Source organism: Heliangelus exortis, chromosome 5, assembly GCF_036169615.1.
Source record: "Heliangelus exortis chromosome 5, bHelExo1.hap1, whole genome shotgun sequence".
NCBI lineage: Eukaryota > Metazoa > Chordata > Aves > Apodiformes > Trochilidae > Heliangelus > Heliangelus exortis.
Genome location: NC_092426.1, coordinates 11,034,753 through 11,059,377, shown reverse-complemented (window position 1 = coordinate 11,059,377; position 24,625 = coordinate 11,034,753). Strand labels below are relative to the sequence as shown.

Here is a 24,625-nt window from a genome sequence, read left to right as displayed (position 1 = left end):
TCCACTGTGTCCCGTAAGAAACACTCACCAGAAATATGCTGAATGGCAGCTGTTTCAACCAGTTTCATGGTAGTTTAGTAAGTACTTATTTGCCTCAGATGTAACAGTCATGCAAAGAGGAGGAAACGTGAACAGGATATGTGTGTCTTGGAAGAGAAAACTTGTGATTTAGCATTCTGCCAATAATACTGCTAGTGCTGCAGATGTCACATTTACTGACTTTAATTAAAAATAATGTATGGGGTTGACAATTACCTGAAATCTGCTAATGAACCTCCAGCTATTCCAGCCATGCTTATGTATAAAATGGGAAACAACACTTTAACTAAAGTAACACTCCCTTTTTGCTCTGTTGTGTTTCACTCCAGTAGTTAAATCGTGTGCCAGTGTGCCAGCAGACTTCATATCCATTTTAGTCTTTTCAGGGAGTTTCAAAGAGACAGAAGCAGCAGTTGACCATTAAAACAAAGATAAAGAGTAGAGAGGAGAGAGAAGAAAAACTGCCTCTTACAGGTGTGGTTACTAGGTAAATGGGAATTTCAAAACTAATTTTTTCTGCTTCATACTGCAGCTTATCACTGTAGGACAGTCTAATCATACTTCAGATGGAGAAAACAAGTAGAATTTGCTTATAAAATTCTGCGTGTGAAAATACTGAAAACAATTATCTGAGGTGTTCTTCAGTTTCTTTAATCCATCAGGATCTTGTAGATAACTTTGAGGACAGTCTTGTTTTTGTTAAAAGCATATCTCTATGGTAGGTTTTGTTTTGTTTTGTTTTTGTAAGACTGGAACTCCACATGTAAAGTATACCCAAGGGATATAGGGATGGAAAACCTGCCATTTTTGAGAATACTCTTCTGCTGGTTTTGCTTAGACTGGAAAGAAAAAATTTTCAAATCTTTAATTTTAAGGAAAAGGTTTAAAAACGCATCATAAGTTTGTGTAGCCTGTTTGGATATTCTCAAAAGCAGTTATCACTACATTTCTATCACTCATTGCGTTTGGCCGTTTTTAAATGATTAGAAAGTTTGCAGTCTCTTGTTTTGTTTCATTACACTTATTGCGAGCAGATTTCATTCAATATCCGACCTAAATCCTCCTCGATGTAGGAGGAATTTATTGGTGTAGTGTATGTACTAATTCCCTCCATCTCCATAATCACTTTTCAAAACACTTGGACATCCTCAGCCTTAAAAAAAAAACAAACAAACAAACAAACAAAAAAATACAAAATATATAGCAAAAAATGATGTCACTGCATCAGCCCCGCCGCTCCGGGCCGGTCCCCCAGCGCAAGCTCCGCTCACCGGCCCGGCGCGGCGGGGCGAGCGCGGTGACAGGCGCGCAGCGTCCTTCGCTCATTCGCGGCCTCCTCGGTGTCATTTTAAGTTGCCTCCGTTAGCCAATGGGGCTGTTCCCGCCCGCTGACATCACCATCCAGCCAGTTCCCTCCAGCTGCAGAGCGCTTCAGTTTCTGTCTGTCTTTTTTTTTTTTTTGTCTTTTTTTTTTTTTTTTTTTTTCTTTTCTCCTTTCCTTTCTGCTGCTGTTAAAATAAAAAGAAAAAAGAAACTCAGCCTAAAATGGAGGCTGGATTCTCGCCTTAGGAGCAGGACGTTGCCTTTGCCTGCTGTGGAGCCTAGATGTTGACATGTAACAGAGCTGGCAGCAGGATGGTGGTTGACGCAGCCAATTCCAATGGGCCGTTCCAGCCCGTGGCCCTTTTGCATATTAGAGGTGAGTTATTGTGCGAGGGAATCGCGACCCGCTGAGGAGCTAATAAATGGCTATTGTGGTGCCCAGATCAGGGGAGCGGGAAGCCCTTTGTACCCGGGCTCTTTGGGTTTGTTACCCGCCGCAGTGAAGTCGGGGGTGATCGAACCCCGTGTTGGGATAAAGGCGTTTTGGGAAGGTTTAAGAATTCGTCGAGGCATTGCATACATAGTTAAAAGCAGGTTTTACTGCTTTCTGCCGTAACTCTCCCATCCCCCTTTCAAGCTCTGCTGATGTCAAAGGATGTGAAGTCACTACCCCAGAAAGGTACTGAGTGGGGGGAGGGAAGAGCCAAGTTATCGCTGTACAGTTTCAATAGAATAAGGACAAACGTTTGCTATTTCAAAGCCTTTATTGTGTGACTTGTTCAGATGGAACTCCTCTAAAACCCTCTGCAGCTTGTAAAATAACTGGGAGTGTTGTTGGTGAGGGAAGGGGAGGGAAGAGATGTGACATTTATTATGAAAATACCCTTTATGTATTCAGAAAGCATTTCCTAGAAGAGATGTGGATCAGCTTTAGCAAGCAAGCTGTTACGTGCCTACTGCTTTGCACAATTTTGAATGTTAAATTTTTTCAGTTCTTTTTGCATTTATAGAATTAGTGCATTGCAACTCTACATTTTATAGAATTAATTTGGAAAATGCATGTTGGTATGATACTTGCACATCATACTGAGTGTGTATCTGTGCTGTATTTTTGCAGCTAGTAAAATTTTGCGTTGCTGTGGGGGCTGGTGATGTACTTTTCTTAGCTGCCTGTTAGCCAACCAAAGCTTTGTTGTTTTTTTGGGTTTTGGTGTTTTTTTTGTTGTTGTTGTTGTTGGTTTGGTTTTGGTTTTTTGGCTTTTTTGTTTGTTTTGATTTGGTTTTTAATGTCTTCCTTAAGGTAGTTTTGGTTTAGAACTTCTTATGAAAGCAGAATGTGCATTAGCTGGGATCAGCACAACTTGAACAATGGCATTTATATGCAAGAAGCACAGCTGATACTGTATTCAGTTACCTTCCTTCTCAGTTTTCACTGGGGTGGGCTAGATGTTAGTACTGGAAATAGTCTTTTTTTTATTAATATTACATACACTGAAAATTTAACTGCAAGTTTAAAAAAAAGCAGCAGTTCAGAAGAAGCCTGCTCCCTTAATCACTAGCACTTGTTTTCATGCATTAAGAAATCGTGATTTCTCTTTACCTTTTGAAAGAGCTGTATCCTTCTCTGTCGGAAGTGGGGCTGGATGTATTCTAGAAGACTCTAATTTTGTTCTGAGGTGGGGAGGAAATGCAATAAAATTACTTTTGGCTAGATTAGGAACTGTGCTTGTTGTCAAGGGAATATAAATGCAACTGCCTGACATGTAGACAGGCCCTCACTTTTCACTCTGTGGAAATCGCCTTAATTCTCTGAGAGATGCTTTCTGGAAGGGAAGAAGCACCATCTTTTAAAGGTGCAAGCCAGGGAAACAAACTGAGATTGGGATCAGAATGATGAAATATTTTGATGATGAACCTTAATAATTCTTTGTCTCAGTATGATAACAAGCTTCTTGTCAGTGAATTCATTATCCCTGTTGTTGTTTCAATCAAATATGTAATTTTGGAAACAACAAATTTTAAGAAACTGTTCTGAAATGTTCTTTCCTAAGAACTAATTTTTTTGTGTACTGGTTAAACAGTAATGTAGTGTTAAAGGCATTTTGTGGTTTGGAGTTTTGGTTTGCTTTGATTTAAGTGGGTGATGACAGTGGACTTTCTTGAGAGCAATGAAGGAGTGACTGGGAGTTTGTTTTGCATTTTTTAGATAGTAGGAAATTAGATGGGTTGCTGGTAGTATAGCCCAGAGGAGCTTTACACTGAGAGGGGAAAAGCATCCCTTCCATACCTATATGTATACAAAAACAGCTTTGGGGATTGTTTTTGTGTATGTATCTCATGTCACTAGCTGATCTGATGTTACTGGTACTGATAAAATGAAGCCTGTGAGAACAATGCATGTAAAATGAAGCCTGTGAGAACAATGCATGTAAAATGAAGAGCAGTAAAAATGAACAGGTAACTCTGAAGCCTAATGACAAATGTTTACTCTTTGTTCCAATCCATGCTGCTTTCACCATTGTTTTCTTACATCATCTGTTGCAGTAAGGATTAAATTTCTAGAAGTACTTCTCCCTGCATCTGCAAGAGCTAGAGCATCAATATCAAAAGCAGGGGAGCCCAGTCCCCTCAGTTGTTTCTAGTGGATCAAAGTTGTTATGATAAAGATCACCAACTTAATATAATCTGTAATTTCAAATTTTTAGATGTTCTTAGTTTACCCTGAAGTTGTAGCTGCCATGCTTGGCCTTAATCTTTTTTTTTTTAAATAAACCAAACCAAAATAAAAATGTGAAGCGTTGTGGACTGTGATGTCAGGACTTTGAAAATAAAAATGGCAGTCTTTCTTTTAAAGTTCTAAAGTATTTTCTGTAACTGGATCATATGGAATATGTAACAGTTGCAGAATAAAAAGGAAATGTGGTTTGGAATCTTGCTTGCCTTCATCCTCCCCATTCTGAACTTCAGTCAGCTTTATTGTCTGGTCTGCTTGCAGCTTTGCCGTAACAACACAGTTGGAAAGACAGATACAGGTGTTTTTTTAATGATGCAATGAGTTGTGAATAGGAAGTAAGGGTGTCAGTATTGTGTTGACTGCTATGGCTGTCACTGGTATCTGCACTGTCACCAGTAAGGAGCCACAGGTATTTGTAGGAATATGCCATCCTCCAGCAGTTCCTTTAGCTCTCTGTGCTCAAGGTCATCTTTGGTATCGTGACACTGTGTGGTTAGGAGCTGCAATGCTGTGGAAAGAGCTGTGAGAAGTCTTGTAGTGGTTTGCCTTTCCCTAAGCTGTTTTTAACCTCAGGCCCTTGGTCTTGGTCATTAAATCAGCTAGCCAGCCACACACCTCATTGAGTGGGATCCTGATATGTTGAGTATCTGGCTTGGTGTGCCTCTTCACTGTGGACTTGTTCAGCAGCTGCTGGACTGTTGGCTGACCCTGACCAGTGTCAGTACACCTGCTTTGCTTTTCTCATTCACGTACTGTGAGACTATGCCCTTTGTCACAACCATAGACTGTTGGCAGTTTTTCAAGACCTCTGTGTAGAAATCAAGTCAGCAGAAGATTACTTTGGACCTGTTGTAGGAAAATACCAAGCACCAAAAGAGCATAATCCACACTGAATGCAAGTGGCGTGGAGCTGTTACTGCATGCTGTTTGCTCGTGCTGAAAGCACTGGCTCAGAATGTTTGGTGTGCTGGGGTAGTGAGCCCTTGGTCATTCCACCTGCAGCAAGGCTTTCCAGGAGATCCCATCCGGGTTGTGCAACTGCTGCGTTGATCTTTTTGGAGCACAAAGTGCGTAATGGTCAACTGAGCTGCTTGTCACTGGTTATCATGGGTGAACTAAAAACTTACCTTGTACTGAAACAAACCATAGTTTTAAAGAAGATTCCAGTTTTGGTTTAAGTGGCCATTATGGCCGTGGAATAACTGCTGTGTTTTGTCCTCCTGCATAGAGACTTGAGCTGGTAGCTGGCTGTGAAACAAATGGTGTAGCCAAAGTGACTGGTCAGGGATATCTGCTTGGAGACATACTTTAGGATCCTTGTGGATAGACAGGTCAATAGTTGTGATGATGACATGAGGCCAGCACGGAGGAGAGGGTTACTAATAATTATAAATTTAAGATTTTATAGAAAGGAGAGAAGCAGGGTGCTAAATGGTGTTGTCAAGATGCATCTTCTTCCTTTTGGAGCCCTGCTGGCAGCAAAACCCCTAGGGTGATGGAAGTGCACTCAAGGCCCTGACAGGAGGATCCACATAAATGACATAAGCCCTGGGGGAAGGAATGGGGACTTTTTGGTTTTCATTTCAGCACTTTAAGCATAGAGAAAGCAGCTTTAAGAGCAGCATTGATTAGAAAACAGTAAACATTTGTCACTAGACTTCAGTTACCAGTTCATATCTACTCTTGGGAGTTGTCTTGCTGGAAACTGTAGCTGTAGTATAGCCTGCAGTTGCAAGTGGAAAATAATCATAATTCATTCTATAGGCAGATTATACATGTTTATTCATAGAAGAGGGCACCCATTTTTCATCAGAAAAACAGTTCAAGTGTTGGCTGTTAAGACCAATCTCTTAGTACTGTTTTATCAGTAATGTAGAAGTAGTCCAAGTGCCAGTGTCTTTATGTACTCAGGACACAGAGACTTAAACAAAATATAGAAAACAGCTCTGATCTGATCTGCAATGGCAGAATTAGCAGGAAGTAGAAGCTACTTTAGTGACTTAGTTGCTGATGGACAGGGACTGGTAATGTTTGTTCATGCTTTTCAAAAATAATTTGCAAGGTGTTTTGCAGGACATACTGAAAGTTGTGTGGGAAGGAAAGTGAGAGCACCCTGCTGCTGTGTTAAGTCAAACTGGTGCTTCCTGTAGGCCATAACCTGTTTCAGATATCTCGCAATCCATCCTTATACTCAGTCTTCCAGAGCAGCAAGTTTTTTTTTGTCATTCGACTCTTGTTATTTAAGTTACTTCAGATTTTGTAAAAGATAACTTTTTTCAAAGAAGGTGAGTGATCTTACTTTGTCCATACTTTCTATGTGCTCCTTGTATGTATTAATGATGAGTATGGGATCATGGGAGGGAGTTCAGATTCCGCCTTCACATGGTGCTCTTCTACAGGGCTAAAAATGTCTCTGGTAATGCTTTTGTCACGTAAACAACAAAGCGGATAGAAATTTGCATGCTTGTCAAAGCCTGGTGGAAGATCATTGTTCTGTTGGGTTAGGTACTAATAGAGCATCAAGCACCTGTCCCTGGTGTTATCCTTGAGCTTGTACCAACTTTGATCTGCAGCTGAAGAGTTACCTGATCACCACAAACTCCTGCCGGGTTCTTAAGGCAACCAACTGCTTTCTAGTTATTGCAAGGTGCATTTCCACTTCCTTTATATTTTCATACTTAGCTATGGAAGATCAACTGCCTTTTGACAGTGTGTAAACATAGGAAACAAATTCTAAGTGAGCTTCATATTGCATTTAAACCTGAAGCATGCAAATTATTTCTTAAAGGAGAAAAGCTTGGATCTTTCATTTTGGAACAAACCCAGGATGTGTTTCTTTTTTTTTTGAAAAATAATTAAGCTGAAGATAATTTCATCTTCCCATGCTTGTAAAAAAATTGTGAAGACCCCTGCTTTGCAGGAATTTTTTTCTGAGCTAAAAAAACCCCATCTCTTTTGTAATGAAATGGGAAGTAGAAGCCAAAGCCCACACTTCGGAAGTAATACAGATCAAATTCAGCATGCAGAACAGTAACCATTAATCTCAGGGTGTACAAAAGGAGGCTGAAAGAACTGGATTTGTTTGGCCTGAGGAAGGGAAGGCTAGGAGGAGATCTTGCTTTAAACTAATGGGAGAGTATAAAGCACAGAGCCACACTCTTCTCAGAGGTCTACAGTGACAAGTAACTGATAAAAGTTTCAACTCAAGAGTCTGCAGTTATATGCGAGGAGAAAGCATTTTTGCCACAACTCTGGTTAAACAGTGGAACAAGATTCCAAAAGGGGCTGAGAACTCTGTGCTTTGAGATACTCAAAACTTGACTGGACAGTGCCATGAAAAGCCTGTTTATCCAACTCACCCTGCTTTGAGCCAGGGATTAGGCTAGCAGAAATGAGGCAGCCTGTTCTGGTGAAAATTATTGTAGGATTCTGTCATTCTCTTATCTGTGTTTACTCTCAATTTTTGATGTTACAGTGTTTTCAAATTGTTTTTATCATATTCTTGCAAACTGTTAAAAGATAGGTGACTGGAACTACATACAATATTAAAAGTATTGGCATATTAATAGGACGTCTTGTTCATTTCTTAATATTCTGTTAGCAGCTGAGCAGTAGTCAATAAAAAAAAGAGTTGTGCCAGGTATGAGGGGTTTTTTACAGAGCATCTGTATTAAAAGTATCTTTTGAATAAGCTAGAACTCATAAATGTACATGGTCAGCTTTTTCACCCCCATTTCTTCATATCAGCTTTTGGAAAAATCTAATAGGTTGAGTTAATTTCCTCTGTTTAGTGAGACTTTTCTGAAGCACTTTATAAGAAGCTTTAAACTGACAATGAATACTGCATTAACAAACTGTTCAGCCATGCTATTCATCTTCCCTGGAATTTATGAAAAGGTTGAACAGTGTATTTTCTACCACAGATCCTTACAACAAGTTTCTGTTAATCTCCTTGCATTATAAAACTGTTATGTTAAAAGTCTAAAAATCCAGGGATTTTTAGCAAATCCCTGGATGGGGGATCCAGGGATCCATTTAGCAAATGTCTTATACTTTGCAGGAGCTTGATAAATTTCAAGTACTATTTCCCTTACATGTGTGCAGTTTGGATTTTTTTGTGTATTAGCACTTTATTATAGTCTGAAACTGGCCTATGCAGATTATGAAAGCAAATCTAAAAAATATCAGTCACCTTTCACATTACTGTTTTTTTCCCATTTGTTATACTGCAGCATCCTTCTGTATTTTCTGTGTAACAACAGTCTTCACCTTCATGCACATCTTGTCTTTTCCACATTAGGAAATTTTTAAGGATGATGCATATAACTGGGTCTGAGCCTGTATGTTCATTTAAATGTTAAATGAACAAGTGAACCACCCAGACTCATTGATATTCAGCTTGACTCCTGGAGTGCATGGTCATCCATCTTGCCAAAAGTTTCTTACATACAGCGAGTTCTCAGGCACTGCTGCTCTTGAACTTTGCTTAACCAGTTGTACACTGGATTCTTAGATTTGAAACCTATCACTGTTAATTTCTGAAAGTGTTGCTTCAGAAAGGAGGAGCAAGACAGCTGCTTCTTCAAAGCAGCTGTATTCTTAATGAACCTAGGCCTTTCATATCTATAGAACTGTGAAATGTTTACTTGACAGTTTAATCAATTAGTATTAGATAATCTGAATTGCCAAAGGACTGATATTAGTACAAGATGTGTCGTACCTTGTACAGTTTTGCTAGACTTTTTTCCTAGGGACAGCGAGACATGCTACAGTACACAGCCAGGCATACACAGGTGTGGGAGTTGTTTTAATGGTATATACTGAAGCAACTCACGGGGAGTATCTTCAATGCTTGACCAAGAGTAGTTTTAAAGGAATTTTAAAGGAGGTTGCTTAGTTAACCCTCCTGCAGCTTTTAACATTGTGGCATGCTTATTAATGCATCACTTACTGTGCATTGCTTTCCATCAGAGGATGTATTTTATCTCATTACTGCTTTTACTCTGCATGTTCTGGCATTCCTCTTACTTCACTTTGTATTATTTTTAGTTTTTGTATAGAATCTCTGCCCATATAAAGAGTGTAAGTTCTGCTGCTGGGAGCAATGAAGATGTTCAGTCTTCACACTGCACTTAAAATCTGTAAGGGTATTGCTGTAATATGTTTCTGGAGGGGACTTTGAGTTGAGAATTCCATGGAATTATAGAAAGGTAGTCAGCTGGAAATTTTCAGTTGCATTTAATGACTAATGGTGTAATTTGTGTGCCCTTTCAAGGCAGCAAAATTTTATTGGCATAAAGGCGTATTTTCCCCTACTTTTATTCATACATCAAAAATCTTCTGGTTTGTGACTGTTACTATGAAATATGTTTTATAATTAAAATCCAGCACTGTTTGTTTCTAAGGAAAATTATTTCTATTTCTCCTCAAAGCTTTTAATAATTAATTTCACATTCTGTGGAGTTGGCTAATTGTCTCCATGTGCTATCAAATACTGTTAGGTACTGGAACTACCCCCCTCAGGACAAGAAGGACATTGAGGTGCTGGAGTGTGTCCAAAGAGGGGCAGCAAAGCTGAGAAAGGGTCTCAAGCACAAGTCTCATGAGAAGAGGCTGAGGGAACTGGAGTTGTGTAGTCTGCAGAAAAAGAGACTGAGAGGAAACTTCATTACTCTCTAGTGAAAGGAGACTGTAGTAAGGTAGATTTGGGTCTCTTTTCCCAAGGAAGAAGTGACAGGACATAGCAATGGCTTCAAGTTGCATCAAGAGAAGTTTGGATTCGATATTAGGAAGAATTTCTTTACTGAAAGGGTTGGCATTGGAACAGGCTGCTCAGGGCAGTGGGCTCAATCACCATCCCTGGAGATGTTTTAAAGGTGTGTGTGTGGTGCTGAAGGGCATGGTTCAGTAGTGGACTTCACAGTGCCAGATTAATGGTTGGACTTGAGGATTTTAAAAGACATTTTCAATCTTAATGATTATATGATGTTACAAAAACTTGAACATAATTGATGAAAGCTTGAAATCCCATTAATAACAAGGAAAAAGTGTGTTCTATGTCCTTTGGATGTAATAAGTTTTTCTTAAAAAATACTTTCCAAATAAACTGTTACTAATCTTAACACTAGAAGTTCCCTTCTAGCCTATTCCCAGAATATTTTTCTGTCTTTTGCTCTGGTTACATCTAATCATCTATATAAAGTATCTTAAAATAAAAAATGCATAGGGCTTTTTTTAGGACAGTCTGTTAGTCATTTGCATGCTATAAGAGCTGTGGTGTTCTTATCCCAGTAGGAAATTAAGATCCTACTACTATTTGAATGAGAATAAACCCATCATATCTAAAGTAAAATTTTGAGTATATACTTTAACTTTTCTCACTATTACAGATGTACAGTAAGGGATAAAGAATCCTAAAGTTTATTTTTAAATTGAAGAAATTAAAATAGATTTCTTTCATTGCACATTTGAATCTTCTGCTTAAAAAGAATATTGTAAATAAAATAATATTTTTGGAAATGTGCTGGAAGTGAGGTGTCTAAACGTGTCCAGGAGTGGGTCAGTCTTGGTTTTATAGCCAGTTAAGCCAAGCAACTTGTTTATTCCCTGTAAATTTATAAATCTGTTGGAGGCTCAAATTTAAATGTACTGCATAATGAAATTCACCACTCATTCTGTTGAGAGGGGTGGGAATTTGGTGCAAGTTATCACCAGAGTATCAGCTTTACTGGCAGCTAGCAGGGAAACTGTTACTAATTAATAGGTGTAGTGTCTATTCTTACTACAATTCTATCATAATAAGAAAGAATAGATTAAGCAGAGATTGCAGACATCTATGTAAAGGAAATGTGCATGTCTTCAGATATCTGGAACATAATTGTGCTGGAATGATTTTCTTCAGTTAAATGGAAAATTCTTCAGCACTTCAATCCTTACAAAAAAAGCATGTGTATATCTTTAATTTTCTTCAAATACGATTATGTTAGAAGAATTTATTTTTTTTAGTACATTTGAAATGGGCATAATTGGGTTTCTACTATCAAGTCAAAACTTTCCTTGCTGAAATGTTGTGGCTTTTTTTTCTAGCAGGGAACTCATGATAATTGTTGTTAGCATTTGAAGTAATTGTTGTTAGCATTTGACATGTCCAGTATTGGCAGCTAAGCAAGTAACTGACCTAGCTCTAAAATAATTTTTTTCTTCTCTCCCAAATTGTTTTTGCTATCATGCTTGACCATTTCTTTCACCTGTGTCACATCACATGAGGTGCCTAAATTTCACAGGCATACAGGAAAAAAGGAGTGTTGCTTATGCCAAATAATGAGGAGAATCCAAGTAAACCCCAAACACACCTCCCACCCCTCCCCACCCCCCAAAAACCCACAAACAAAAAAACACAGGCAGAGAATGGGACTTACTGTCTGCTAAAGTTTAAGAAATCGATACAAAGAGAACCACAAAAAAATCCTGTTGTTTTTTTGTGAAACTTTTGTATATCTTTTAATGACTGCTGGAATTTTAAATTCTGTATGGTGATTTGGGATGGTTTTAGTTGTCAGTCAAGACCTGAGTTTGCCTCTCAGCCAGGAGTTACCTGTGTTGTTAAATCCCTCCCACTAATTAATTTCTCAATAGTCATTCATCATTCTGTGATTGTGAGGAGACTTGCCATATATTCCCCATCCTACTTCTAGTTTTTAAGAGAATGGAGAATATCAAAAGCTGATTTATTGTTGGTGTCAAGGAAAGGTTATGGAGGTGTTAATTTCAAAACAAATGTTGAGGCAAACTTGGAACATGCATCCAGTTGTGCCTATAACTTAAAACAGAATTCTTGCATGGGGGCTGTATGTTTGCTTTAGGTTGCATTAGAGTGTGAAACACTTAAGTTTGTAGAAAACCATGGAGGGCTTTTCTTCCTGGGTTCTAACCTGATATATCACCTCTTACTAAGCCAACACATGACTCAGCATTTTTCTGTGAATTCTTGTGTTGTCTGTTAAGAATTATTTTAATAACATCATGAAATTCACCTGTTTTGTCATTCAGAAGCATCCAGCAGAAAGCAAACATTAACCCCAGGGTTTACTGTGTGAACCAAGAGTGAGGAGAGAAAGAAGCAGGCTGATACACTCTGGGGACATAACCATGTTATTCTACATTTGGCAGTTGATTTTCCCTTGAGTTATATTTAGCTTAAATGGGTGACAGGTAACATTGATTGGCAAAACACTCAGACTCGTGAGCGGTATCTGACTACAGCTATGGGTTGGTGTGTGGAGGTTGGGTGTGTTTCAGGAAACAGCACTTTTTCTTACAGCAGATGGTTAGGCTTGATTAGCAGATACTTGTTTCAACCAAGTGTGCACAGTTGGCAGCATTTATTCAGCGGTTCATGGGTTTCTTCAGTTTGCTTAATATCTTCTGAATTACACCATGCACTTGAATTTTGTTCTGTAATTGTCTCAGGTCTGATCTCACCACAGTAGTGCTTCATTTTTTCAGAGATACTGTTATATATATTTAAAGTTTTCAAATGCAGTTTAAGTTGTTGCTTTAATATGTTTGGCTTTATGCTGTGAGAATGAATTCAAGTACACTCTGATGTCTAGGAAATAAAATTTTTCTCTCAGGTTTCCAGTGAGGGCTTTCTTTGTCTTTAAAAATTGGGTTTGCTGTTGTCTTAACTGCATGCCAAAAAGCTCTTCAAAGACTTAGTGTTGGATTTCTCCCATTGCTTGTTAAGACAGTTTGGTGTTGGTTTTTTTTTCTGTTGTCTATTTGATTATCCTCCCTGTCATTTTTCTCTCTTGTTTTCAGGTGGAATTTTTATTTCATTAGGTCAAGCCCATTTCAGCTTGCTTCACTTGTCATTTCCTGTATAAGCATTCCTGTTTTCCTTTTTATGCTACATTGCCTTTAAAGTATTTAGTCAGTTAACACTTCTACTCTTCACTTCTTATTGTTAAATATTTTTAATAAAGTCCAAAATTCCTTTTTTCTTTTAAATATTATTACAGATATATTCTCAAGTATTTCTTAAGTTTCATATTTCTTCAAAGAAAGTTGACTTCTGATCAAACTCCTTGTAAAGGAGGAGCTTAGGTGCAGGATAGTGTGTTGGTTCACTTTTGAATAATCATTAGATAATTAGGTGCCCAGATTATTCACTGTTGATCATTTCATGATGTTGATCACTGTTGATTGTCATTAGATTTAAGATGTACAGCTAGAAAAGATATTACTGGAAATAATTTCAGTGCCTTAGGCTGTTCAGTAAGTCAAAATTATGCAAAATATTGTAAAATTACAGTAGGCTTTTTTCCTGCTTCATTATCATCAGTCTTAAAATATCCAATCTTAAAACAGTTAAATGTCATGACTTAGTTTCTTTATCCTCAAATCACACAATGCAGTCTTGTAGGTAGCAGGTAGCTGCCACTAGAACTGGATTCCCCAATGACTGCAGCTTTAGGGATTAATGCTGTGAAACACCTGTTTTGAGCTTTTCTCCAGGACTGAGAAACATGTACTCCTCATTCCTTTTAGGCTTTCTTAAATGGTGGGGTTTTGTTTGTTTTGCTTGGGATTTTGTTTTGCTTGGGGTTTTTTGTTTGTTTGGGTTTTGCTATTTCTGTTTAATAACTCTGATAATGCCTCATTTGATTCCAAAGCCTTGAATATTTTTCTGTTAAAGGGAAGAACATACAGATTTAAAAGATTCAATCTAATGAAAAGCTGCTTATTTGAATTACCATTTAGCCAACAGATTTATGTAGAAACAAAAATTTATATGCTATATACCTTCATACTCTTAATTCCATTATTTTCCTCCTGCCCCTCCCTGCCCACTTGTGTCTCATGATTAAGTCTAATTTCATACACAAACTGTCATAGGTGAAAGATCTGTTCTATTTTAACTGGCAAAACAGCATCGAAGCAGTATCAGTGCTATTGCTTTATTGAAAACATAAAGCCTAAATGTTCATTACTAACCAGGATTTTTTTGCTGGAAGTAAAGCTGCTTAAAATAAAACTACTGGAGCACCTGATTGTCCAGAAATTTGAACTGCTTGAAAATAAAATACAATGCAGTTTGCTTTTGAATTTTAAGTAGAAAATATGACATACATGTATGATCTTAAGCATTTGCTTAGTTCTTATTTTCTGTCAACATGTAGGGAAGTAGCTCTCCTGTTTTGGGGATCTGGGCCAGTCTTTTGCAGGTGAATTACTGAATGTGAAACAGCAGCCGTTAAGAACAGTGCAGTTTCTCCAAATGCAGGGAAATGAAACTTCCCAATTTGTAATCCCCAATTAGGAATTGTTGTTATCTAAGGAACAGCCAAAAGGTATTTCTGGCAGCAGCTCAGTTCCTTGAAAGCAAAAGAGTGACCATAGCCAGTGATTAGAGGTGGTTCTCATTTCTCCTCCCCACCCCTCTCCTGAACTACGACTGCGTGTGTTATGGTGCTGCATAAAGACAGCTGGTTTGGACAAGGGTCGTGATTTGGAAGTTTCAGTCTGCTCAAGGATTGCTGGCTGAGAGTGGGAACTTCTGCTGTGCATCAAAACCTACCCTGTCTAACTGGCCTTGAACAAAACAACTTTACTCTTATAGCTGATGAAAATAATAAGCGTTTTCTTCTAATCCTTACAGAAGCTCTAAGTACCAGTACAATATTTTTAATTATTGATCTGGAGTTGCTTAGGAGTTCTGGGCTTTGTTCTTATAGATCAGGATGAAAGTCTATCTAATCTTCAGTGTCCCATTTCTGTCAGGAAACATGTTAAGTGTATTTTTAAAAAAAAAGTTGGTGAGAACTACCTGTAGGAACGTTTACAGGTATAGTATGTATTAACTAGAGAAGGGCCTTAAACTTACAGCTCAGTTCTTTTGGAGAACTGCATTCTTTTATGACTATTTCAAACCACTTACATGTGCATCCGTTTATCTTCATTATTGAGATAAAGAGCAGAAGTTGTCTATGCCTCTTCTATGCCACTTAAAATGTTTACAGATCATGTTCTCTTGTGTCTAATACAAGCACTCTGGTTTTCCATAAGTGTTCCTGTGGCTTTGATCACTGTGGTCATTTTTCTTGTTTTGAAGAAACAGAAGTATGTTTTATGTATTTTTGAGTCCTAGTATTTTCTGTGCATACAGCAGTAACTTGCCTGCTTTGAGTTATCTGCAGCCAAACTCCCACTCCCAGGCTTGTTATAGTATGACATATATTGCATGTTGTATGTAATTGTAGTACTTTCTTGAATTCCTCAAGCTTATTTTAAGTGGAGCTAGAAGTAATAGCTTTAATTCAACTTTTTTATGCATGAGCTGAAAGACCTCCTCCCTGCACCACTACGTTGGAAGTATTGGAAATATCCAGAATAACCTATTAGGATAGAGTGCTGGTAACTGGGAGAGTATGCTCTTGAAGCACACTTGAAGTTCATTATTGCTATAATTGTTTCAATAAAATCAGTTAAAACTGATGTATTCATGTATCATGCTGTACTGAACATGTGATCAGGCACTTAAAAACTGAACTTTAATGTGGTTTTTTTTGTTTGTTTGGGGTTTTTTGCTTCTATTTCTAGTTTTCTTAAACCAGGCAAAATTTGTTTTTTATATGAAGATACATAAAATCAATGAGATATAGATAGATAGATAAATATCAATGAGATATTTACTCAGTTTGGTTTTTAATTTAATGTTAATTTTTTTCATATCTTTGATTCCTCTTGGTGGTTAAGGATGGTCTCTCAGTTTTGCAGTGCTGGCCACAGTTAACCAGATTCTTGCAAGTGCTTAAATTGGTAATGCACATGATATAAAAATGGACTTCTGAGGTGGCAGCTCTCAGGTTTAAAGAGTGGCTCTTGCTTAAATCTCATGTTGAATTCCTTGATGTTTTTTCAAGTATGTATTTTTTCCCTTACCTTTCCTGGCAAAGGCAAGTATGCATCATTGTTCAATTTTATTAAATCGTCTTATCATATACAGAGTATTTTACTGGGGTTCTTGTACTCTGAAACATTAAATTCCTGGAAGCTGTTTGAACATTCAGAAAGCTTGCTTGTAGTCCTAAGAATTGCTGTACCTGTGTTTTGGGAAGTAAGAATGGGGAGAAGAGTAAAGGCCTCTACAATATAACTTACAAACAATTGTTTTCACTTTCCAGATGTCCCTCCTGCTGATCAAGAAAAGCTTTTTATCCAGAAGTTACGACAATGTTGTGTACTTTTTGACTTCGTTTCTGATCCACTAAGTGACCTAAAGTGGAAGGAAGTAAAACGAGCAGCTTTAAGTGAAATGGTAGAATATATCACACACAACCGGAATGTGATAACAGAGCCTATTTACCCCGAAGTAGTACATATGGTAAGTGATTAACAGTGAGAAGTATTTTGATTTTTTTTTAAACTCACAGTTGCTTCTTCAGATGTATCAAGCTATCTTAAGAAACCATACTTAAATCTTCAAAATGTCAACTATGTTTACACAGTGTAAAATGGTAATGTAACTGTTTTGAAATCCCATTGCTACTGTTGATTTATTTGTAAGAGAAACTCGATATATATGAAGCAGAAGCAAAGTATGGTGTAAGTTAGTCAAAATGAAATCTTTTCTTTCAAAAAAAGAACAGGTTTGCATTTTTTGTTCCCACAAGTCTTTTTTTTACTAGGTGTTTATAAAAATAAGAAGGAAACTTAAATACATCTAGCTGTTAAAGTGTAGGTTGTAATACTGAACATTTGAAAAAAATTAAGATCACCTCTGCAAATTTGAAACTTTTGAATCTTTTGTAATTCTGTTCAGTACCAGTTATGAATTTTATTCTGTGTTCAGAGGTGAGAATGAGTCAGACCTTATTTAGTACACAAGTTGGCAGGTGTTGGTTCTGCTGGGACAAGGAGACGTTAGGGCCTCTGCTGTTTCTCCCTGCTCACTGTCAGAATTCTATCTAGCTAGACCTGGCTTAGTTTTCTGTCATGCAAAGGTCCACTGCCGAGAAGGAGGCCAGGAAATAACCAGAGTCTTTCGGCTTTCATTGTGGTGACTCTGACTCCATTTGCCTGGAGAAGTGGTTGTGGGTTGAGATCTGTAGCTGCTGTCTGCAGTATCCTGAGAACAGAAAGCATCTTTTAAAATAGCTGCTACTAAGCCTGCAAGAAACTCTTCACGGTGTGTGACACAATCATTTTTTCTGAGACTTTGTTGCTTGGGGTGAATTTTCAGTGGGAATAAGAAAACAGTAAACATAACTGAACTTTGTCAAATTTTTAGGTCTTCCTGCGAATCGGAGACTTTGAAGGCTCTTCAAAGATTCTAAGGATCTATAGTATAAGAGATCTTGCTTACTCTGACAATTGCTTCTTATCTAAGTGAACCATAAGCTTTTACAGAAGTTATTTTCCTGACAACTTCTGAATATATAAGGATTACATACAGAAAGCATTTAGGGTGGTTAATGAGGAAATGTGGGATCATGGCTTTTCCTTTGTCTTGATAGCTTATTTATATCTCTGGATTTTGCCAACTGATTGCTTTTTTTTTTTTTTAATACTTGATTAGAGGGGAGTTATGAAAGAGAATAACCTTGATGAGAATTCATTGAGGTAAAATGCAGTTCATGATGAGTTCTTGAGTATCTATGACAGACAATTGTGTTTGTGTAAGAAGTCTTAACTGCACATAATTTCCTCACTTTGTGTCTTATGTGCCTGAATTATTTTCCTCTCTCAAACAGTTATGGTCAGAATACATATGGTTTAGGAACATATGTACTTTTTAATTTTTTTCCTGGCAAATCAGTTTCTCTGCCTAGTCTCATACTTCGCCAGACTTGGGAAATGTATTCTCTGATTTTCCTCTGAACACCTGCAAAAAGACACCTGCAATCTCTTACAGCATTAGAGTATCAGTAACAGTATATAGGTTAATTCCTGTGCATATCCAGCCCGCATAGTACATATTTAGAACAAAGTATATTTATGCCTTACCTGTAAGCTCCATGCATCCATTTGCAGCTGTTTTGATAAATGAGTTTTGTGCAGGATATAGCTTTCCATCCAGCATAGCCACCATTCTCATTGTGAGCAAAAGTTTTTAAAACATCTTAATTTTATAAATCACAAAATGGTCTGTGTATTTAGTGTTGTAAGCAGGAATAACTTGAAGATAATTTCTTTATGGAACCCAAGGTACTCAAACATTATGAAGGGTTAGGGCAGTACATCACTGTGGGGTTTTTGGTAGTTTGCTCATCATTCTGCAATGTGTTCAAGCTGATGAGAGATTGAGGCATTGGTCTCTAAGGATCATTTTGAAGTAGTGCAGGCAGTAGGGGACCCCATACTATTTGACTTGATTGGGTTTTTTTCTGTTCTTCTGTGAAAGGTTGAGACTGCTTGGTATTGGCTTGATAAATAGTAAGTAAAGAAATAGAAAAAGAAAAGGTCTATTGGGTGCATTTATGAGCTTGTCTCCTGCCAATGTCTGCCCTACCTGATATTCTGAATTACTAGAGCACTTAGGAATAAATCTGTTTATTAGGTACTTTGAAACGCTCCATGTTAAAGAAGTTTGTGAAAAGTACTGGCTTGCTTCAGACAGTGCATTTAGACAGGCACTTGGAAGCACAAAAATAGTTTATCTGTGTATATATCGACAACTTGGATGTAATTCATCTTTGTAGTCTGCCCCATTTCCATAAGGATGCTAAGTGGTTTTCCAGGGGTTTGAGAATTCAGATTAAGTGCAAGGTGAGAGGACTAAGAAGTGCATGTCTTCCCCCTCAGTGCCTCCCGTGATACCAGGTAAAGGGATGTGGTTTAAGAGAAATACCACTAAGAAGTGAAGGGAAGAATTGCTTTAAAGTGTTTCCTTGAGTGTGTGTACCCATGGAGTGAAACTGGTAACATATTACAAAGAAGAGTTGTGGGTAATCTTCATTCTGCGTATCTTCTTCTGACTTCCACTTTTGCAGGTTGTTGCAAGGCCTTGTAATGTGTATATAGTAAAATGTTTGTGCAGACACTCTATGTACTTTTGCTTGGGCTTCTAAAATATGTGTGTGTAAAGAGATGAGTTCAGTATCCTCATAAAACATGTCCTGGCTTTTGCTTTAGAGAGAAAAGTGTTTTCCAAGTTAGAAATCTTTAAAGAGTGAATGATCCTCATTAGTGTTTAAGCTTTAAAAGTTTGTATTTTTGTAAGTATTAATTGAAATAGTTCATGTAAAGAATTGTCAGTCAACATCATCTTTGAAGTCTGTTTTTTAATCATTCGCTTGTTTCAAAATTCTTAAAGGAACATGTGATTTCAGTTTGCAGTTAATATGTTTCGAACATTACCACCATCTTCCAATCCAACGGGAGCTGAATTTGATCCAGAGGAAGATGAACCAACCTTAGAAGCTGCATGGCCTCATCTGCAGGTATTGAAGGAAGACTAGAAATTTTTACATTAAAGTCATTGTTCATTGACTCTAAACTGTTTAGTTTGTGTTTATCTCAAGTCAGTTACATTTCTCTGAATTGTTTAGAATTCTTCTTGAATTTTAACAGATAATATTTGAAAAAAATTTCAGTATATCAGAGGATAAAGGCTCATTTCTTGCAGTACAGATGTTGCTGCTTTGATTTTAAATGAACTTCCGTTTGTCATGTTGAATGCTTTGATCTGACTCTGGCACTGCTCTAGCTCTTAGAGGTACTGCAATAAATAGGAGAACAGAGAATTTTCAAAACGTGTACCTCTGGGCATGATTAATATTAGATGACTGTGTGTCATTGGAGTAAAATCTAGTGATGGAGCTCAGCAGAATTTTAATGCCATATATAAAGCCTTATGTTCCTGTATTTCATTGGGAGAGCAAAAGCAAAGCTTTTACTGCACAGTATATACATCAACCTTGTGCAGTCCTGAAAAACTAAGTAGCAATTTTTGTAATGTTCTGATTATAAAGTGGTTCCTTGTTTAAAATGCTAATACTAATTCTTGTTGGGTTTTTTTTTTTTTCAGCTTGTTTATGAATTTTTCTTAAGGTTTTTAGAATCTCCGGATTTCCAACCTAATATAGCTAAGAAATACATTGATCAGAAGTTTGTATTACAGGTAAGGTAAAAAGATAGTTTTTAAATTTTGCCTCTAAATTATTTTACAGTGCATTTGATTCAAGTAAAGTGCATCTCTTCCCTCTTTGCAGCTTTTAGAGCTCTTTGACAGTGAAGATCCTCGTGAAAGAGATTTTCTTAAAACAACTCTCCACAGAATATATGGGAAATTCTTAGGCCTACGAGCTTACATCCGGAAACAAATTAATAATATATTTTATAGGTATGTGAATATCCTTGGTTTATGATGCATGTAATCAGGTGTACAACTAAAACTGCTGCCAGCTCTTTAGTAAGTTTATACCAAATACTGCTACGTCTAAAAATAATTAATACCAGTCTGGCAGTTTTAAATTGGGTTACTCTTGCACACTGCAGAAGTTGCTCAGCTGATAGCTGAGTTTGCATGCCATTCAGTAAGTGGTTTGGTATCTTCATGTGTGAGGTTTTTCTTTCTTACTGGGTAGCAGTATTTGTAGTACAGCCATGTCTTAAAAAAACGTAAGTCTTCATAGTGCAGAAGTTGTGCTCCAATTGAATGACTAAGGTATTTGGAATCTACTCAAAGAAACGTTTACTGCTTTTTCTTTTGACAAAACCGAGGTGTTGCATCTAGGACTTGTGAAATATTTTTTAATTGCCACAGAATAACTATATTATCATCCCTGATATATAAGGATATATAAGCTCTGAAAGTTTTGTAGAATTTGTCAAAATATTTCCTTTTCTATTTTTCCTGCAAGTTGTTTTGTCACTGTAGTTACCTATAGTAACCTAAGAAAAGCGTGGTGTATGTCTTTTAGTCACTGAGTAGGATTGCTTTAATCCTGTCCCGATAGTACATTAATCTTTTTTGTCCTAATGTAATTTTTTTTAATTATTAAAACTTTTTATTCCTCTTAAGTCAGTCCAACACTTTTTGTATCATTGTCTTTAGTTCTGCTTGTAATTGTTCTGAACAATATGGAAAGGGTCTTTAAGGAGACAAAACAGTCATATCAAATATTCTGGATTAAAAGCAGCAGTTAATATGTCACTCTATGACAGATTTTCAAATAAAAGTGTTTTATAATGAGTGTAATTATCTAATTTAATTTTTATAGCTGTTTGCAAAATGTGAAGTTGTGTATGGAACTTCATAAATTTACACTCGGGCAATTGGGAAGAGTAAAACAGTGATCGCATAGTAAATTACAGTGCTCTATGAAAAGAAAATTCAGGAAAATTTGACTTAGTCTCTTTATTACAGAGCCTTTTGTAGGCACAGAAATCTGGAATGGCAAAGAGCTTTTTAGATCCTTAAGCAGTAACTGTTTGAACACTGTGCTCACATGCAGCATAGAAGGTTGAGTCATGGCATTTGATTATGCCAGATGCTCTTGTGTTCAGTTTTGCATTATTAAAATGGCATAGAATAGGGGTACTGGAAAAAACTCAAATGCATGCTGCTTTAAGCTTAAAGGTGGGAGAAAAAAGCAAGTGAGAAAAGAGCAAGTGTGAAGGTTGAACATAGCTTGATGCTATTGATTCCACAGAGTCTTTCTCTGTATGTACTGCTGCTTGCTTTTTTTTTTTTAATTTTTTTTTAACTGAGTGTGTTAGATTTGCATCTCTCTTCAGTAACCAAGTAAAACTTTTTTTTAGGTTTATTTATGAAACAGAGCATCACAATGGCATAGCAGAATTACTAGAAATACTGGGAAGGTAAGTTGTAGGTTTTGTTTAAGTTAAATTCACTTGGTCTTCAGACCAGATTTTAAGTCAAGACAGGAAAATCACATTGCTTTGAGGCAAGATTAAAATGCTTCATATCATGTGTCAAAATTGATATGAAGTTTTGTGTAAGAAATACAGCAAAAGACAAAGTTTTGAGAGATGACTATACTCGAAGTCTTAAAAATTAAGTTTATATTCTACCTTAGGATCCTTGTAATGGGTATTAGTTGTAAAGCAACTATAAATAATGTAATGAGTTGAAATGTATTCAAAAATTAGCATCGATAAATGCATAGTGAGTAAAGAAAGATTCATAGTGAGTAAAGAAAGGAAGCACAGGTTATGAAGCTTAAGAAACCTCCTGTTGTTAATCCCATTATTTGCAACCTTCAGTGATGCATCTGAAAGCCCTTGAAACTAGAATTTACAACTTAAAGCTGATAGCTTTATCAAAACAAATGTGCTTATCAACTGATCTATCTAATCTGTGTGCAAGCTTTGTTTTAATACACTAGTGTACTGTAAAAGCTTAGTTAGGTTTCCTTCATGGTGTTTCCATATCTTTACACATAAAAATAACAGGTCAGTGAAAAAAAGTTGCCCAGGGTTGTGTCTGGGCAGGCTTTGGATATCTCGAAGGATGGAGACCCCACAGCCTCCCTGGGCAACAGGTTCCCATGTTTGACCCTGCTCACAGTGAAAAGATTTTTTTGCTTATGTTATAATGTTATATATCCATCATTAGTTCAATGTACTATAATGAAGTAATACTCATCAAGGTTTACTGAAGTCTGTGTAAGTCTTAAATACTAGAATATGGAGCTGGATCTTCAAAATTGTTACCTAAGTCACCAGACTTTTCATTGTTGGTTATGTTAGGTTAGCTTTAAGTGTTAAAAGTTTCAGACATCACATTGTTGACGTAGAGCTGCTTCTGAGTACCAGTTTTTAGGTGGGATTTGACTTGTCAGAAGTAAAGAAGAATTGAATTTCATGTTGGGGTCTAGCAGAAATAGCAGTAATTTAGTAGAAGTTATGTTTTTATTTGTCTGCTTTACTGGATTGATCTCATCTACATCCAGTGTCTGGTTCATCATTTAATTCCCTGAAGAACCTGGGAGAAATATATGTTCAAAACTTCAGTAGTGAATAGTTCATTGTGAAAGTTGGAATCTGAAGTGTAGATCTGGTCATAAATTTTTCTTAGAAAAAGGAATATAGAACCTGTGAAAGACGGGTGAGGGTTGAGCAGAGGTTGATTTTACTGTTCTAAATTTGTAGTCTTTACAGACCTGGATCTAAAATTAAATAGCCCTTGGTGTGTGCTTACTTAAGTTTTTAGGTTTCATCAGGAAAAATTTTTAAAAAATGCACTGAAAGCAAGGATTTTGGTATATGCTGTAGAGTACTGCAGATTTTGTACTGTTACTGATTTTTGTTTCTGAATTTATTTCCTTGGCAGCATAATTAATGGATTTGCCTTACCATTAAAAGAAGAGCACAAAATATTCCTATTGAAGGTTTTGTTACCATTGCACAAAGTGAAATCACTCAGTGTCTACCATCCACAGGTAAGTTTGGCTTGGCATTTTTCATAGTAGTTTTAAAGTAAGTTTTCCTAGAGAAGACAGGGACTCCAGTCATTCTGATATGGATTCTCTTATAAGCTTTAACATTTTCCTGCTAACTGGCCTTGAGGAAATTATTTTTAAATTATATATATATATATATATGTACATAAAATTACTTAGGTGGGAAAAAAATTAAAATGTATGTGTGTAAATATATACCTTTTTTAAAAAAAAGCACTGTAGTGTTTTTAGATGAAGTGTGTGAATCTGTTGGTTCATGTGAGAGGTCTTGATACTTATGCACAGTCTTGTCTGTGATGTTCAGACATAGAAGAAATTCAGAAAAGTATGGTTTTATTGAATATTATCAATAAACTTTTTTTCTAAGCTATGTAGAGAAATTCAGCTGAATTTCAGCTGGTTTTCCATTTACTTAATTATTTAATTTATTATTTAATTCAGTAGATCTTTTCAGAAGTACTCTGGAGAAAAGGGGACATTTAATTTGTACCAGGATTTTGAGTCAGCTGTGTCTTTTCCATTATGACTTTAATTTCATTTAGAATTCCTGGAGGAGTGAGAAATCATACAATGTTAGAGAAAACACAGTATTATTTTGAAATGCTGAAACTTTCTTCATAAGAGGTTGCTACACAGCTTTGTTTTTTTTAATTAAATTCAACATTTTCTGTGTAAGTGCAAGAACTCCAGTCTTTAAGTAACGTTTCTTCAAATGAAATTGCAAACAACTTGTATTTTTAAGAGTGCCATTTGTATAATTTCAATTCTCTAGCAATGAGAGATCCTTAAAAGCATTTGCTTTTGATCTTGCCTACTGGGGCTCTCATCAGTTTCTGTTGCAGTAGGTTAGAGTGGCTCCCATTTCAAATGATTTTTTTTCTTTCTTTCTATTTCTGTGATCATAACCTGTTGGGATTGCCAATCAGACCTTTCTTACAATCTCAACTAGTGAAGACACCTGTGATCACCTTTTTTTCTGCCCAAAGAGAGGAATGGGACTTCTATCTTACTCCCCTTAATTAACAAACTAATTCTCCAAAACCTTCAGATGCTTTGCATTCCTCAGTACTATCAGTAAGAAGAAGATAGTGACATAGGG

The 24,625-nt window shown here is 36.8% G+C and overlaps 1 protein-coding gene across 5 annotated transcripts in view; it reads left to right on the top strand.

Annotated features, from left to right (window-relative positions):
- PPP2R5C (protein phosphatase 2 regulatory subunit B'gamma) overlaps nucleotides 1-24,625 on the top strand; it is a 63,566-nt gene that overhangs the window by 25,367 nt on the left and 13,574 nt on the right. For 3 of the 5 annotated variants that reach the window (XM_071745545.1, XM_071745548.1, XM_071745549.1), the window contains exons 4-9: nucleotides 16,282-16,481; nucleotides 19,429-19,539; nucleotides 20,127-20,219; nucleotides 20,311-20,441; nucleotides 21,863-21,922; nucleotides 23,397-23,505. In XM_071745545.1, coding sequence (XP_071601646.1) covers nucleotides 16,282-16,481; nucleotides 19,429-19,539; nucleotides 20,127-20,219; nucleotides 20,311-20,441; nucleotides 21,863-21,922; nucleotides 23,397-23,505 — 704 coding nt within the window. The other 2 variants (XM_071745546.1, XM_071745547.1) reach the window with 2 other exon arrangements.